The sequence below is a fragment of the Anser anser genome, assembly GCF_964211835.1.
Source record: "Anser anser genome assembly, chromosome: 1".
Classification (NCBI taxonomy): domain Eukaryota; kingdom Metazoa; phylum Chordata; class Aves; order Anseriformes; family Anatidae; genus Anser; species Anser anser.
In genome coordinates, this window is record NC_139720.1 from 193510779 (window position 1) to 193524629 (window position 13851).

General features: G+C 40.5%; 1 protein-coding gene across 4 annotated transcripts in view; it reads right to left on the bottom strand.

Annotated features, from left to right (window-relative positions):
• Window positions 1-4688: 4688 nt before the first annotated feature.
• Window positions 4689-13851, bottom strand: part of IFT88 (intraflagellar transport 88) — a 46748-nt gene continuing 37585 nt past the window's right edge. For 3 of the 4 annotated variants that reach the window (XM_083848413.1, XM_083848411.1, XM_083848414.1), the window contains 3 exons: window positions 9279-9323; window positions 5624-5719; window positions 4689-4967 (listed from right to left, as the gene is read on the bottom strand). In XM_083848413.1, the coding sequence (XP_083704539.1) occupies window positions 4846-4967; window positions 5624-5719; window positions 9279-9323 (263 nt within the window). In that variant the 3' untranslated portion in view covers window positions 4689-4845. The remainder of the gene's footprint in view (window positions 4968-5623; window positions 5720-9278; window positions 9324-13851) is intronic. The other variant, XM_083848412.1, reaches the window with a different exon arrangement.

Consider the following 13851-nt stretch of genomic DNA (forward strand, 5'->3'; position numbering starts at 1 on the left):
GGTTCATGAACTGGAAACTTTTGTTTTGAGATGCACTTTGAGATTAAACTGGGCCTGTTTAGCCTGGAAAAAAGAAGACTGAGGGGAGACCTCATTATGTATACAAATAGCTGAGGGGAGAGTGTCAAGAGGATGGAGCCGGTCTCTTTTCAGTTGTGCCCAGTGAGAGGATGAGAGGCAACAGACACAAACTGAAGCACAGGCGATTCTGGCTCAATACGAGGGGGCACTTCTGTACTGTGAGGTGACAGAGCACTGGGACGGGTTGCCCAGAGAGGTTGTGGAGTCTCCTTCTCTGGAGATATTCAAACCCTGCCTGGATGCCATCCTGCGCAATGTGCTCTAGGTGATCCTGCTCGGCAGGGGGGTTGGACTAAACGATCTTCAGAGATCATGATCTGCCAACCTCGGCCATTCTGTAATTCTGTGATTTTCACACAGAGAAACAGCAAGGGCATGGAGCTCCCCTCATCAGAGCTGTGGGACACATCCAGCTGCCTGTGAGCCCAGTCTGGTCCTGCAGCTGCAAAAACAGGGTAACACCAACAGACACGGGCAGCAGCCACCCTCAGTAGGCAAGGACAGCCCTTGCTCTGGCAAAGGGCTCTCCCCACTGCAGGCCAAGGCTGCCTGTTAGTCCCACATCTCCCTGGTGGCCAAAAGACACAGCTGTGGTCTGGTCATTTCCCTGTCCAAGCCTCCAGCTCTAGGCAACAAAGAAACAACAGCCACTGCCTGTCCTGTCAGGGACAACCCCTGGCTCCCTGCTTGGTCCCAGCCCTCCCCACCTCTGCCCTCCTCCCCACCACAGCCCTTGCTCACCCACTCCTTGCCTCCAGCCTGGGCTGTCTGGCTCAGCTCACAGCCCTTTTTATACCCGTCCCGTGGCGGCTGTGACATGGGCACCGCCAACGTTCTGCTGCTGTGACATGGCCACCACATCACAGGGTGGGTGCTTGGAGCTGATGGAAGGCCCAGCACTCGGCTGCTGGTAAAAATAGGGCTGCTGCTCTTCTGCCTTGTTCAAACATAGTGGGATGGACAAAACCCAGAACTCTGTGGGAAAATGGCCGACACAGAGAGCCCACAGTCACTCCCATCTGTGTGAGGACAGCCTCTCATGTGGGGCTGTTGTCACTCCAAGGCCTGTCACAGCCCTGTCCCATCCCACCCCACCTCCCCTCGGCCTCCTCATGGTGGCGGGGACCAGGAGAGGGAGGTGGAGCTCAGCATGAGGGTGCAGACAAACAAACGGAGTGTCTGAACACCAGGGAGCAATCCAGGTGTTTAACATGATCACCTCGTGCCACTTTGGCTGTCTCACATCCTGATATCCTATGTGCATGCATGAAACTGGCAGATAGGACGCTGGGTCTGGGATCAGCCAGGTGGGATGCACAAGGGCAGCTCACATTGCAGTAGATGCCCAAAATGTAATGCCCCAAAGTCCACTGTCTCTGTCTGTGGGCAGGTAGCTCATCCCTGCTGCACAGAGCAGGGCTCAGCCATCAGGACCATGGTCTGCAGTGTCACTGCAGGTGCTGCGAGGAGACCCCCTGACCCGGAGCTGCTGCACCAGAACAGGGCAGGGCTGAGGTAAACGTGCCCACAGCCCATGCTCTGGGAAGCTGTCGTCAAAGTTTTTGTTTGATTGATTTTTTGTTTTGTTTTGTTTTCCTGCCCACTTATGAAGCAGTAATGCACACAGAAGACTCTAGAGAGACTCAAGACGACAAATGTCTGTTTCAGGGGACAGAATTCCTGTGACCACTTTCCACCTTCATCGAAGGAAGCTGAATTTCTGTGTTTTGTAAAATTACAGCAATTCACAGGGTCATTATAAGGGAGCCTACTGTACCCCATGACATATTTCATACCTGTCAAGAGAAAGGTAACTACTTGCATCTAACTGAATCCAGCACATCCTGAAGACGACTTCTTATCTCTGGTCTGAGAGGTCAACCAAGGATTGTTTAATACGTTTTTCATGATAATACAAGCTGAAACAGGATCTCAAAAGGATTAGCATTTTGCTAGGTTTAATACTGCTGCCTTCCTAAGATTAAATAAATAAATAAATAAAAATGACAGCGGTCCTATTGCATTTACAAAACTTTATTCAGGAATTTTAAATGACCTACTATTTCTAAAATGATAAACACAGAAACAGAGCTTTAATGGTGTCAGAAGCACGTACCTGCAGCGTGGCTTCTGGAGCTGGAGTCTGTTTTATATGACCAAAGCTGACCGATCATTTCTCCTTGAGTTTCTGGGATCAAGGTAGATGTACTTAGCTCACAGTGTTTCCACTCCTGCAGTTTCGGAGATCTACCACAGGGCTGAGGGCTTTCTGCATGACAGCACGGAACACAACTCACATCGCTCCTAAGCTGAATGCCAGCCAGGTTAGCACCCTAACGGGGGCATGGTCACCACATCAACACAGCACAATAACCACCTATAACCCAGGTAATTGTTCTGGACGGTGCCCCACTAACATGGCCACACTTACTTCTAGACCCGAGCTACCTGAATCAGGCAGGTGTGTTCATTGGAGAGCTTGAGGCCCTCCAATAATGTGGTGACAGAGTGCTTTGGAAGCACACACAGCTGCTGTTTCCTGAAGGGATTCCAGGTGTATGTCCGCACGAAAGATCACTCTCCTGCCTGGAGTCCAGGAGGGATATCACATCTTGTCTTCCTACGTGCAGAACATCTCAGCCAGCAGGAGGAGGCCGCACCTAAGCTGCCTATTAAGAATGGTTCCTGGCCCATGCCAGGCTTCGGGCCACGCCAGGGAATTGTCTGGGAGACCACCAAGTCACGGGTCAAATCTGTACCACAGAGCGTGCTGATGGTCTTACAGTATGGATGGGTACACACATCAGCTCCCTTGCTCTAGGCCTGCCAGAGCAGGCAGTGTTTTGTTTCTAGCAGAGACACAGCCATGGCTAACATGGTTTTGAAGGAGCTGAATTTGGACTACATCATTTTGACTGTCAGCAGGACTTACCCTTCCAGTGTTGCAGCTTGATCACATGACTTTGTCAAGCTCTTGCAAAATAATGTGCAAATACACTGTAACCCAAACCATGACATAATCAGATCCTCATGCTATAAGAAACAACATGTTCCAGAAGTTCCTGGGAGTTTGTGCAGAAATGGAACAAAAGCGAAACTCTGTTTGTAAAACACAGAATTTCACATAATGCAGCTGTGCATCTGGGCAAACGAAACCAAGAAATTCCTACTGATCAAATCTGTCTATAGGAGTGTTTCTGCAGACTAAGATTGGCTGTGAACCATATCCCAAATAATTAGTAACTCATACCACTTTATCATGGATTTGTCTGTGCAATTGCAGTATTTAAGTAGATGCTTTTGTGTTAGATGACAGTTTGACTGTATCTTGTCTTTTCCTTTGTTTTCCACTGTATCTTGTGACGGTCCCAAACACTCTCTCCCACTTTAATTAGACACATACTCCATTCCACTGCTACCTGCAGCTGAAAATGCTTCCTCCTGCCTGTTGTAACCTGGAAGCCCGCGTCTTCCAAGACTGTAAGCCCTACAGAAAATAACTACTGTAATATGCAGGAATAGGTCATCCCAGGACCAGAGCAATAGATACGACAGAACTGAAGATGATAGCAAGAGAAAGATGGGTGCAAAATGTTGGCATAAGGTTAAGTCATTTGCCCGAGCCCTTCTCTAAGAACTGTTCAGCTGAATTCCCTTCCCGCCTCCCCTGTCTTTCTAACTAAATTAATTGTAAGTGTAATGGATGTAAGTGTAATGTAATGGATGTAAGCCTTGGATGTAAGTGCCAAGGTGCTGGCAACCAGGGGGCTGCAGGGGTGGCCTCTGTGAGGAGAGGTCGAGGCTGCCCCATGCCTGACCTGGCCAGTTCCAGCCGGCTGCAAAGGACCAGCATATAGCAAGATTACAATAGTGCACACATTGTCTCTGTGTTGACAGGTGTGTACTGTCTTTGGACTACTGTCAAGGAGTAGAGAAATGTAATATAAAGGCTGCAGTGAAACTGGGGTTCACCAGAGACAGAAGATGCCACACTTTTCTGTATTTCTTATGCTAAAAGACATGGAAGGCCTCCTGCTCAGCTGAGTTGAACCTGCAGCAGATGAAGTCATCTTTTTTACTTTCTGTCCTGCTGCTGGGAGAGAACTGCAGAACAGGGAAGACTTGCAGAAATAAGATAGGTGGCATCTACTTCCTTCTTAAGCTTTTTCCTTCCCTTCCCTTCCCATTCTAAACCCTGAAAACCCAACCTAATTGCAGAAATACCTAGCAGATTGCCAAGAGACTGCAGAATGGCCCTGGTTCAGCTACACATAAACTAACAGTAAGATACTTTCTTCAGTAACAGTGTGTTTCACTGAATTGTGACCTCAGAGATGAACAAGGTCATATCCAGCATTTTCAGGAAGTCAATCCACACACCTTAAATAAATTGTGGCTTTGAATGATGAATATGGGACTTCCAACCTTATAATATCGCTTTGAGGTATCTCACAGTGAAAGGTGAAATTTTAGAGACTGCTGCATTTCATACTATCACCATATGTATTTCTGAAAGCAAAAGTTTTATACATTTGATATAGTTTGCGCTGAGTTTGAGTGCCTGTGTAGTTTTTATGCAGGAATAAAAATAAAATCTGGTGGGGTTATTTATTTTTATCTTCAAAAATGTATCTTTTATATATGGTATCATAAATAAGAAGTGTTTCACAGGTATTTTATCAAAACCCACTAAAAAGTCATCACAAAGGAGTATTTTTCTGCTAAATCTTTTAAAAGGAGAAAAAATTATGAGTGGACCATATATTATTCTGGAAGCAAATCCTCTCCTAGTTCTTCATCAGCAAAGTCATCTTCCTCAGTTCTCTTTCTTGCTGCAGTTTTCGGTCTTTCTGCTTGTGGGCCAAGTGGATCTACGTAGGAGGCATCTAGGGTTTAAACAAGCACATTTGAAACAGTTACCTGCAAGTAATTTTAGTTTTGCTTTAAACATATACAATCAAACATAAGACTGCTTTTTAACATGACACATCTGTAAAAGTGTCTTTGAAATGCAGACTAGAAAGATCATACGAGCACTGAAAGCAAATACCACATTTGGGAAGTGAGGCACAGCACTAGGGCAAAGTTACCTGAGTTCTGATGATACGTGCTCTCTCTCTTTTTTTTTTTTTTTTTAATTTTTTCCACTTTTTTTTTCTTTATTTTTGTACAGACATTAAGTGAGAATAAGACTTCAGAAAGGTACATGGAACAGGAAGGTGGTGATAAGCTAGTCAAGGAAGGGCATTCTAGGAAGTAACACATTCCACAAGGATTAGAGTTTTTAAATCCCTTATACCCCTTTGAAAACGCAGCTTTAAGGTTGCAGCAGACAAATATCAAAAGTAAATAAATATTTACATAGGCCACATTTCTTAATATTTATAATTACTTTAAAGTGAGTTCTACAGAATGCAACTAAATCGGGGGGAAAATGCTTTCCTAAGTATGTAATTATACTTGCCCTTCCAATAACTTAATTTTTCTAACTCTCCTCTCTTTGAGGGCCAGAAAAGTCAGAAGGTATAAGCTGCCCACTTGCCTATTTCTTTACTGCTGCTACTTTCATAAGGTTCACTTGTTCCAGGCAAAGCTTTTAGTTTGGCACTCAGTTTTTCCCCTTTGGTACCACCAGTATCTGGAAGAAAAGAAAAAAAATAAATGACAAGTAACATGCTGTCATGTTTTGTGAAATCATGATACAAGAACAAGATAAATTAAGCCACTATCTGTCAAACAAGATTTGGATGAAACCATCTTTTCACGATGGATACAGTACTCATTTGTAATAGTAGTTATTACAACACAATGGATACTGTGTGCATGCATGTGTGTGTTCTAATGTCTTTTTTTCTCCTAATATATAGCTTTATTTATTTTGGAGTAAACATACTAAGCTATTTCTGCTTCAAATGCTGACATTTCAGTTGCTTATAAATTACAGTCACATTTTGGAGTTAAAATAACCATGATAAATATAAGCACTGTCACAGTGCATTTTGACATTTCGTATGCCTGTGTGCTTACTAATATATTAGTCTGATCCACCTGTTCAATGCTGTCAAGGTTAAATACAACATTAACTTTGCTTTAAATTAGAAGAGTATATTTGGCATGTGTTGTCTGCATGGCAGGCAGGCACAGTTCATGTATACAGACCATCTCGGCCCTGCATCCTGCTGTAAACACTGTGCTGGCAGCTCAGCTTGCAGTGGGGCCCCTAGGAATGTGTCAGCTCTGAGGGCTGCCTCGTGCCCAGACAACATCAGATTAACATTCTCTTGCCACAGCAGTATTCCAGACACTTTAAATATTCTGTTCACCTCTGAATCTCCTTTTCACATTCATGGCAACCTTTCAATCTCACTTGCTACAACTGATTTTTATTTAATTTTTTTTTTTTTCCTCCTAGGCAAAAATGTTTCATGTTTGGCTTGGTGTATTTACAAGGCAGGACATGCCATGCAGCCAAATACAAACACACAGCACAAAACAATGTGGTTATTAAAACTCCATCTGTAAGGAAGAGAGATGGGTTTAATTCAGCAAACATTAATTACACAGTCTGGACTTGGCAACACATTTCCATTGTCTTACTTACTACAAATGTTCTTTTTATGAATTTAGTACTATTTTAAAAAAATATTCTTCCACAAAGTGCACAAACCTTCATTTCTCTATAAAAACTACTGCAGACTGACGTTTAATCAGGCCTAAATTGGAAGAAAATGCTTCTGCTCTGAAAAAGATCTACTGCATACAGCCTAATACATATATGTCAAATGGTTAATACATTTACAGGAGACAGATTATGGTTGAAATTTCAAAGCAAGGGAAGTCAACTTTAACATCCATTGACCTCCTTTTGCTCAGTTCTCTGTGACAGGTGTCATGGAAGAAGTAAATGCCTAGCAAAGGATTTGAATAATCTGAATAAACCAAGGCGTTTGATTGCAAGGGGATCAATCAGAGGGCTGTGAAATTAAAAAGGCCCTCCTCTTGATTTCAGTGGGCTTTGAAACAGGCCTGCACAACCAGAGGTTAGTGCTGAGCTTCAAAGATGATGTGGATGAAAACATGTTGAGTACAGTTAGAGGGCAATACAAAAATGGTTTACAGGGAGAGGAATAGAGTAGAAATACGCACAGAGCCTTGTGAAAGGGAAAACAAGCAATTTACAAAGTGAAGAAAACTGGAAGAAGTATGGAAGAGACACAAAGATGGGAAAGATACAGCAGAAACCACAAGAGGGGAAGACTGAACACGTTGGAGGAACTGCATTAATGAGAATCATAGAATCAGTTAGGCTGGAAAACACCTTCAAGATCAAGTCCAACCATCAACCTGACCTGAAAAGTCTCATCACTAAACCATGTCCCTTAGTGCCACATCTACACATCTCTTAAATACCTCCAGGGACGGGGACTCTACCACTTCCCTGCGCATCCTGTTCCAGTGCTTGGCCACCCTCTCCATGAAGAAATTCTTCCTAATGTCTAGTCCAGGCCTTAGGAATGTCCATTACCCCCCTGGCATAACTTGAGACCATTTCCTTGCATCCTATCAATTGTCACTTGAGAAGAGACCACCACCCTCCTTGCTACAACCTCATTTCAGGTAGACGTAGAGATTGATGAGGTATCCACTCAACCTCCTCTTCTCCAGAATAAACAGCCCCAATTCCTTCTGTCACTCCTCGTAAGTCTTGTTTTCTAGTCCCTTCACCAGCTTTGTTGCTCTTCTCTGCACACACTCAAACAACTCAATGTTATTCTTGTAGCGAGGGGCTCAAAACTGAACACAATATTCAAGGTGTGGTCTCACCAGTGCCACATACAAAGGGACAATTGGTTGGTCCCAGAAAGGAAGAACTTGGTGTAGTGAAAATAAAAGATCAAGAAGATGGCATATCTAAGGTTTTCTACTATGAAGGAAGTAAAACAAAGTTTCAGTGATATTACCCAATGAAGCTGAAGCATTTGGTATTAACCAAATGAAGAAGAAAGGATGGTAGACAAAACAAAATGACTGAAATAAACCTCATATGCACAAGTTACCTGTACATCTTACTGTCCTAAATTGAACAATTTTAAACAACCTTTCTTAGTCATCCTAGGATCCTTAAATTTTATTAGGACTATATCCAAGACAGGAATAAAGCACTAAGACCAAATCTGTAAGACAAATTTTCTCCTATTTTCTCTTTCCCATCCACTATTAGATGTGCAACCCTTGAAGTGCCTCAACCTCACCAGCTTTGAATTTCCCTGAACACTTATTGCTATGATTGAGTTGCCCCAAATGGCCATCCTGAGCAGCAAGATACCTGCAGGATGTTCAGCACGTGACCTCTGTGCCTAAATTCCCCTTCCAGTTTATGAATCAGTATCGTCAACAGGATTCTGAGTGCTATTACGGTGAGCAAATGTAACTGTAGGCACAAACGTAGCTTTTTAGGATTCAGTTGCCCAAACACGTTATTTACTGTCAGGTTAGTGAACTGAACTAGCCCACTAACACAGCAGAAACTTTTTTACAAGTTTATCAGCAAATTAATGCAGCTCACCTTACCTCTAGCGAGACCATTAAAGCAAGCGTGGAGGGAAGGTTAAGATCTCTTTTGGGAGCAGCCTACAGTTAGTTTGAATTAAGCTAATATATGAAACCATTTCAAGTCTCCAAAGACTGCACTATGCTCTAAGAAGAGTATCTTTCTTTTTAAAGTACGGCTGGAAGAGAATAAGAGGTGGTTAACACCATCTACCTTACATGTAGATGTCAGACAGCAGCGCAGGACATGAGCGATCTGACTTCAATGCCTTCCTTCACCTGAGGGAGGTCAATCCCACAGCTCCCATCTTTCAGGAAGTGTCCTAGCTGGTGAGCCATTTGGGGTATGGCCTTTCTCGAAGCTCTGCCACAATACAGGATTTGGCTGCCAACATGGTAGCTATGTAAAATTCTGCTGACTATATAACTTTATCTGCCAGAAGTTTGTACCTCATATTGAAACTACTTTTTATAGTTCTGTTTGTAGATAAATCATCTATATGTTTATATTCAGTATACATACGTAACGTTGCCAAAGTTAAGGAACACTGGCTTGCAATGCAGAGTTCAGGATTTTGGTATCCTACACCAAATAGAACTTCAGGGGAAGAATCATTTTTAAATTAGATCATCACAAACATACTTACTTGTGAGGTACGCGGGGTGAGTTTTACAGTTTCTACCTGAGCCTCCTGTGGGGAATGAAACTAACTTTTACTGAAGTAATACACAGGAAATAAACAAAGGTAACACTGGGACAAAGAATAATGATAAAAAGTCTGGATCAAAGGCCTTTTTTTTTTTTTTTTTGTAGAATTTAGCTACTAAAAGTACAGCTTTGAGTGCTAACATCTGTCTGATTGCATTTGCCATCAAAGGACTACAGGTAAACATTTCTCAAACTGCAAACAAATTCTATATACATTACTTGAGTAACTGCACAAACCAATGCTCCTAATTAAATAAAGTTTTTGAATAATGGAAAACTCAGTGCTGAACTAAATTGCTTTCTTTATCCAATAAAACCTTCACTGTAATGAATACATGCTCCTAATACATTTATGTATTGTGATTTTTTTTAAAGCTATGTTATTACTGTAGGTTGTGTGGAAGCCAGTCGCTGTGTACCCACTCTGGGTTGAGAATGTGGATGCATGCACATAAACTGATTGCAGGAATATGGCTCCAGATCTTGGTTGAAAAAAACAAAATTAACTGATTAAGCAGAGCTTGGCAATATATTTTTTAAGATATATTTACTCTATAAAATGTTTATACTTGAGACTTGGATTATCACACTGACATCATCTTCTCACATTCTGCGTGCAATAGCATCAACTGGGATCTATGCATATAAAGACACAAATAATATATTCTGTGTGCTGATATCTGTTACGGTACATTCCTCCTCTCATCTGGTTAAGAAGTCATGCCCATAATGTTGTATTTAGGATATTAATAAAATTATGCATTAAATCTATAATATGTTCTGTTCATTCAGATTTGTTCAACCTCCATACAAAACCTAATTTGAATTAATTCCTCCCCATACAATTTAAAACAAAATACAAACCAACATCAAAAGAATCAAAGTATAAAACTTAGTTTTTAAAAAATGGTTAATTTTACATGGCAGAAAAATGAATAAAGCAACATATTGCAAAAGTAACCCTGTCTTGGAATAATCCTATTTTAAGCACTGACATACCTAGCAAAAAAAGATTTCAAATTTGTGTGTTTCTGTACTTCCAACTTAGAAAGATGTATACAACATGTGTATAACAATACAAACCAATAAAATCCATGATACTTATCTTTTAAAGGAACCTCACAAGTTGCAATTACAGCGATGAGATAAATGCATCAGGAATTCTTCCAGTATGACAAAGGACATATATTAGAATTTTTAGTACCATTTTCCTCATCAGGAAAGATCAAAAGGTAAGTTTGTTCAGTAGTCTATGTTCAAGTAAAATGTTCAAGTAAAAAACTGCATAGTGGGGTAATAATTTTTAAGATTGCAGATGTTACATTAAATCCAGAATGTGTTTAAATGCAGCTCTTTGCACCTTTCACATTTGGGATGAAGGCACCTTCTTTGGAGAAGAGAAGGCTTTGTTTTGATTTAATTTGAACAGTAAGTTCCGTATAGCATACAGAATATCGTATTAAAACTGAGGAAAGAAGTGAGAAGCACATGCAATTTTTAGCTCCACTGCAGTTCATTTTGCTTTGAAATTTAGTTGAATGAAGGTTGTTTCTGGTGTGTCAGTTAAGCTGACTCCTTAGGTGAGTTCAGATGCAGCAGATTAAGATATTCTCGTCATTCAGATACTTTTCCTTTCCATTTATAAAAAATAAAACCTAAAACACAACTCTTTTTTAAAAAAACAACAAAACAGTACACACAGCAGATGGAACCACCCTACTACAATTTGTAATTAATGAAGCATAAATAGACACACAAAACCTAGCAAATATAAGTGATCGTGCAGTTCTTGCTGCAGAGTAACAGGAGAATCTCCTGCCTCAACCACAGTGAAGATTATTTAGGATGCTTATTGCCTTAACACTCAGAAAGTGCTTGCATATTATTTGAAGAGATCCCTATAGGGTGCTTGAATACGGGATGTTTGTTTGGGATGGACAAACCCATTTCACCTCTAATATCATCACAGCTGAAATGAAAAAGGGAAAAGACAAACTATTCTTGTGCATGTTCCTTCCCAAATTCATCTGGACAGTCTTAGGTAGCAAGGAGAACGCAAAATGCTCAGCCTTTCATCTTCTGAATCCTACCTTACTTCTTTGGGCTTCTGTCCGAGACTGCACGACTCCTCATACACACAACTCCCCTCTCATCTGGTACAAACCTCCCCATTCAGAGAGCAGGGCAAATGCAGAGACCAAGTAAACACTGCTACTGTAATGTATGCCTTAAGGTCATACTTTCACTTATCTATGAAAGGCCTTATGGTCTTGAACAGCAAAAATCTCTTACAGTAGTGAAACCCACAATGTCCTAACTTCCAAATTCTGGATGTTAGTATCACATCTTGGCAAAACATGGAAAAGTGAAAATGCTGAAAAAAGCTGTTAATTTTTTTTCCATTTTTTTTTAATTAACAAGAAAAGTTTTAAGGGATTATATCAATGTAATTTCCTTCCAACGTGAATCGAAAGGAACAAAAATCATTAATCTGATATTCACGAAGAGAAGAAATATTTATAAGAAGAGTGAACAAATGTGTTCAATTTTTGGTAGGCATTTTAGATTTAATGCTTATTCTTCTCACAATACAAGAGTGGACTTTAACTGACACTCAGATACTAGTTTTTTTGGTTGCCCTTTTTCCATTCTGTCTACCATCTATGCATACTGTAATCATATTCTTCAAATTATGGTTTGGTGCATCTCATGTTTCTTCTGTTTTAATTTATATTGGCAAAGTAATAGGTGTACAAACCCTACAGAGTAAGGTTTTAAGTACAAACCTTGTTGATTTCTCTTTTGTCATAGCTTCCTCTTTAAAAGCACTTTTAGATAATACTTCCTGAAACAAAGAAGCCTGAAGTATTAATACACCTACTACAAATAATATAGAGACAAAATACTTGAGGGGAAAAAAGTCTCCTAGGGTTGCCAGTAAGTATGGAGACACTGAGCTGGTAAGAGGAAAGAAATAAAACCTGCATCATACTTAAAATATTTGGAATGCATACACACTTCATTTAGCTAGTAAGTACTAAACTAAGGATGATTCCATGCTTCACTGGGTTCAGTAATGATGCAAATCCCTCATACAATGAAGGAAAATGATCCCTTTAGGTCTTGGCAACAGCACTGGAAGAGATGAAACTCAAAATGCTTATAAATGTTTCTTTTCTTATATTGAAGTCATTAATATTTCCAAAGTGTATTAAGATCTTAAAATAAAGTAACCATTGTTTATATTTCATGCGTGTCGCCATGCAGGCTGTGTACAGAAATTTCTTGCACTGTAAAACACAGATTCATAACCCGGGTGAACAACGCTAAACTTTGGACAAAATAATGTTTGTATCTTCAGGTTTCCTTCAGTCTTCCTCAAGAAAAGGCAGACAAACTACAATGTAGTCCTTAACGTTTGCTGCCGCAAGTGTGTAGCTTCCTCACTGATAAGGAAGACTGACTCCCCAGAATCAACATTACTAGTTAAAAATGTGTAATGCCTTTCATTCCTTAGATATAAATATATATATCTACATTCACCACAACTTTTAATTAAGAATCCCCTCCAAAAGTTAACTCCAGGCTCAGTACAGGACCTTCTTTGTACCTCTGCTTGTTTGCTGAGTCATTTGCAGAAAGGTTGGATCTCTGGCACTGACTTTGTATACTAGCAGCTTCCCAAACATGCTCTTACACAGACTTGTTCCCAAACTGTTTTTTTCCATTCTTTCATGAATTTGACACAGTATCTTGAGCAACAATCTAAGAATTACTGATAGGACAAATTCTAGGTCAGTTCTGACCTTGCTTATCCCCTCATCCTCTTCGTTTGCATCTGCTCTTCTCCAATTACTCTGATTATGGAGGGTGGAAAGTAATCCCTTGGAATTAGTAGAGTTTGCAAAGTTCCTGAAGTACTCAACTTTTTTAGGGGGGAGATAATTTTTCTTTTTCCTCTTTTTTTTTTAAATAAAACTTTCCAGAGATATTTCTGTTTTTAAAGAAAGTATTGACAAAGTGGTCGTTTGTGGGATTAATGTTGTCTCAGCATTTATCCAGCTTGGTTTTCATTTATATTCTCCATTGCTAAATTACTGACTCTCTTACTCTCTCTCCACACTTCTTTCACTAAGAAGGGTAGATATAATGACAAAATATAGTTATAAGAAGAGAAACCCGTTGTGCCATTTGCCTGGATGCCTGATGCAATGTTTTGCACAGCACTAAATACTCTTGCCTGCTCTTCATTTCTATTTATTGTAAGCCGAAGTAGATCTCCACTTTATGATAAAAATCTGTCCTGATGCCCTCTCACACTGCTGTTTTGCTGGCACCTCTATTTGATTGCCTCATCATAGAGCTTATGTTATAAAGGAGAGTCCAGAAACATTTCCATCCCTCTGTTACTAATCTCACCTCCAAATGAATTCTAAAAGTAAGAACTCTTCTGTGATTCTGTTACCAAAATAAGGAACTTCACCCCAGGAATTGTTTTGACCTGAGGCCCA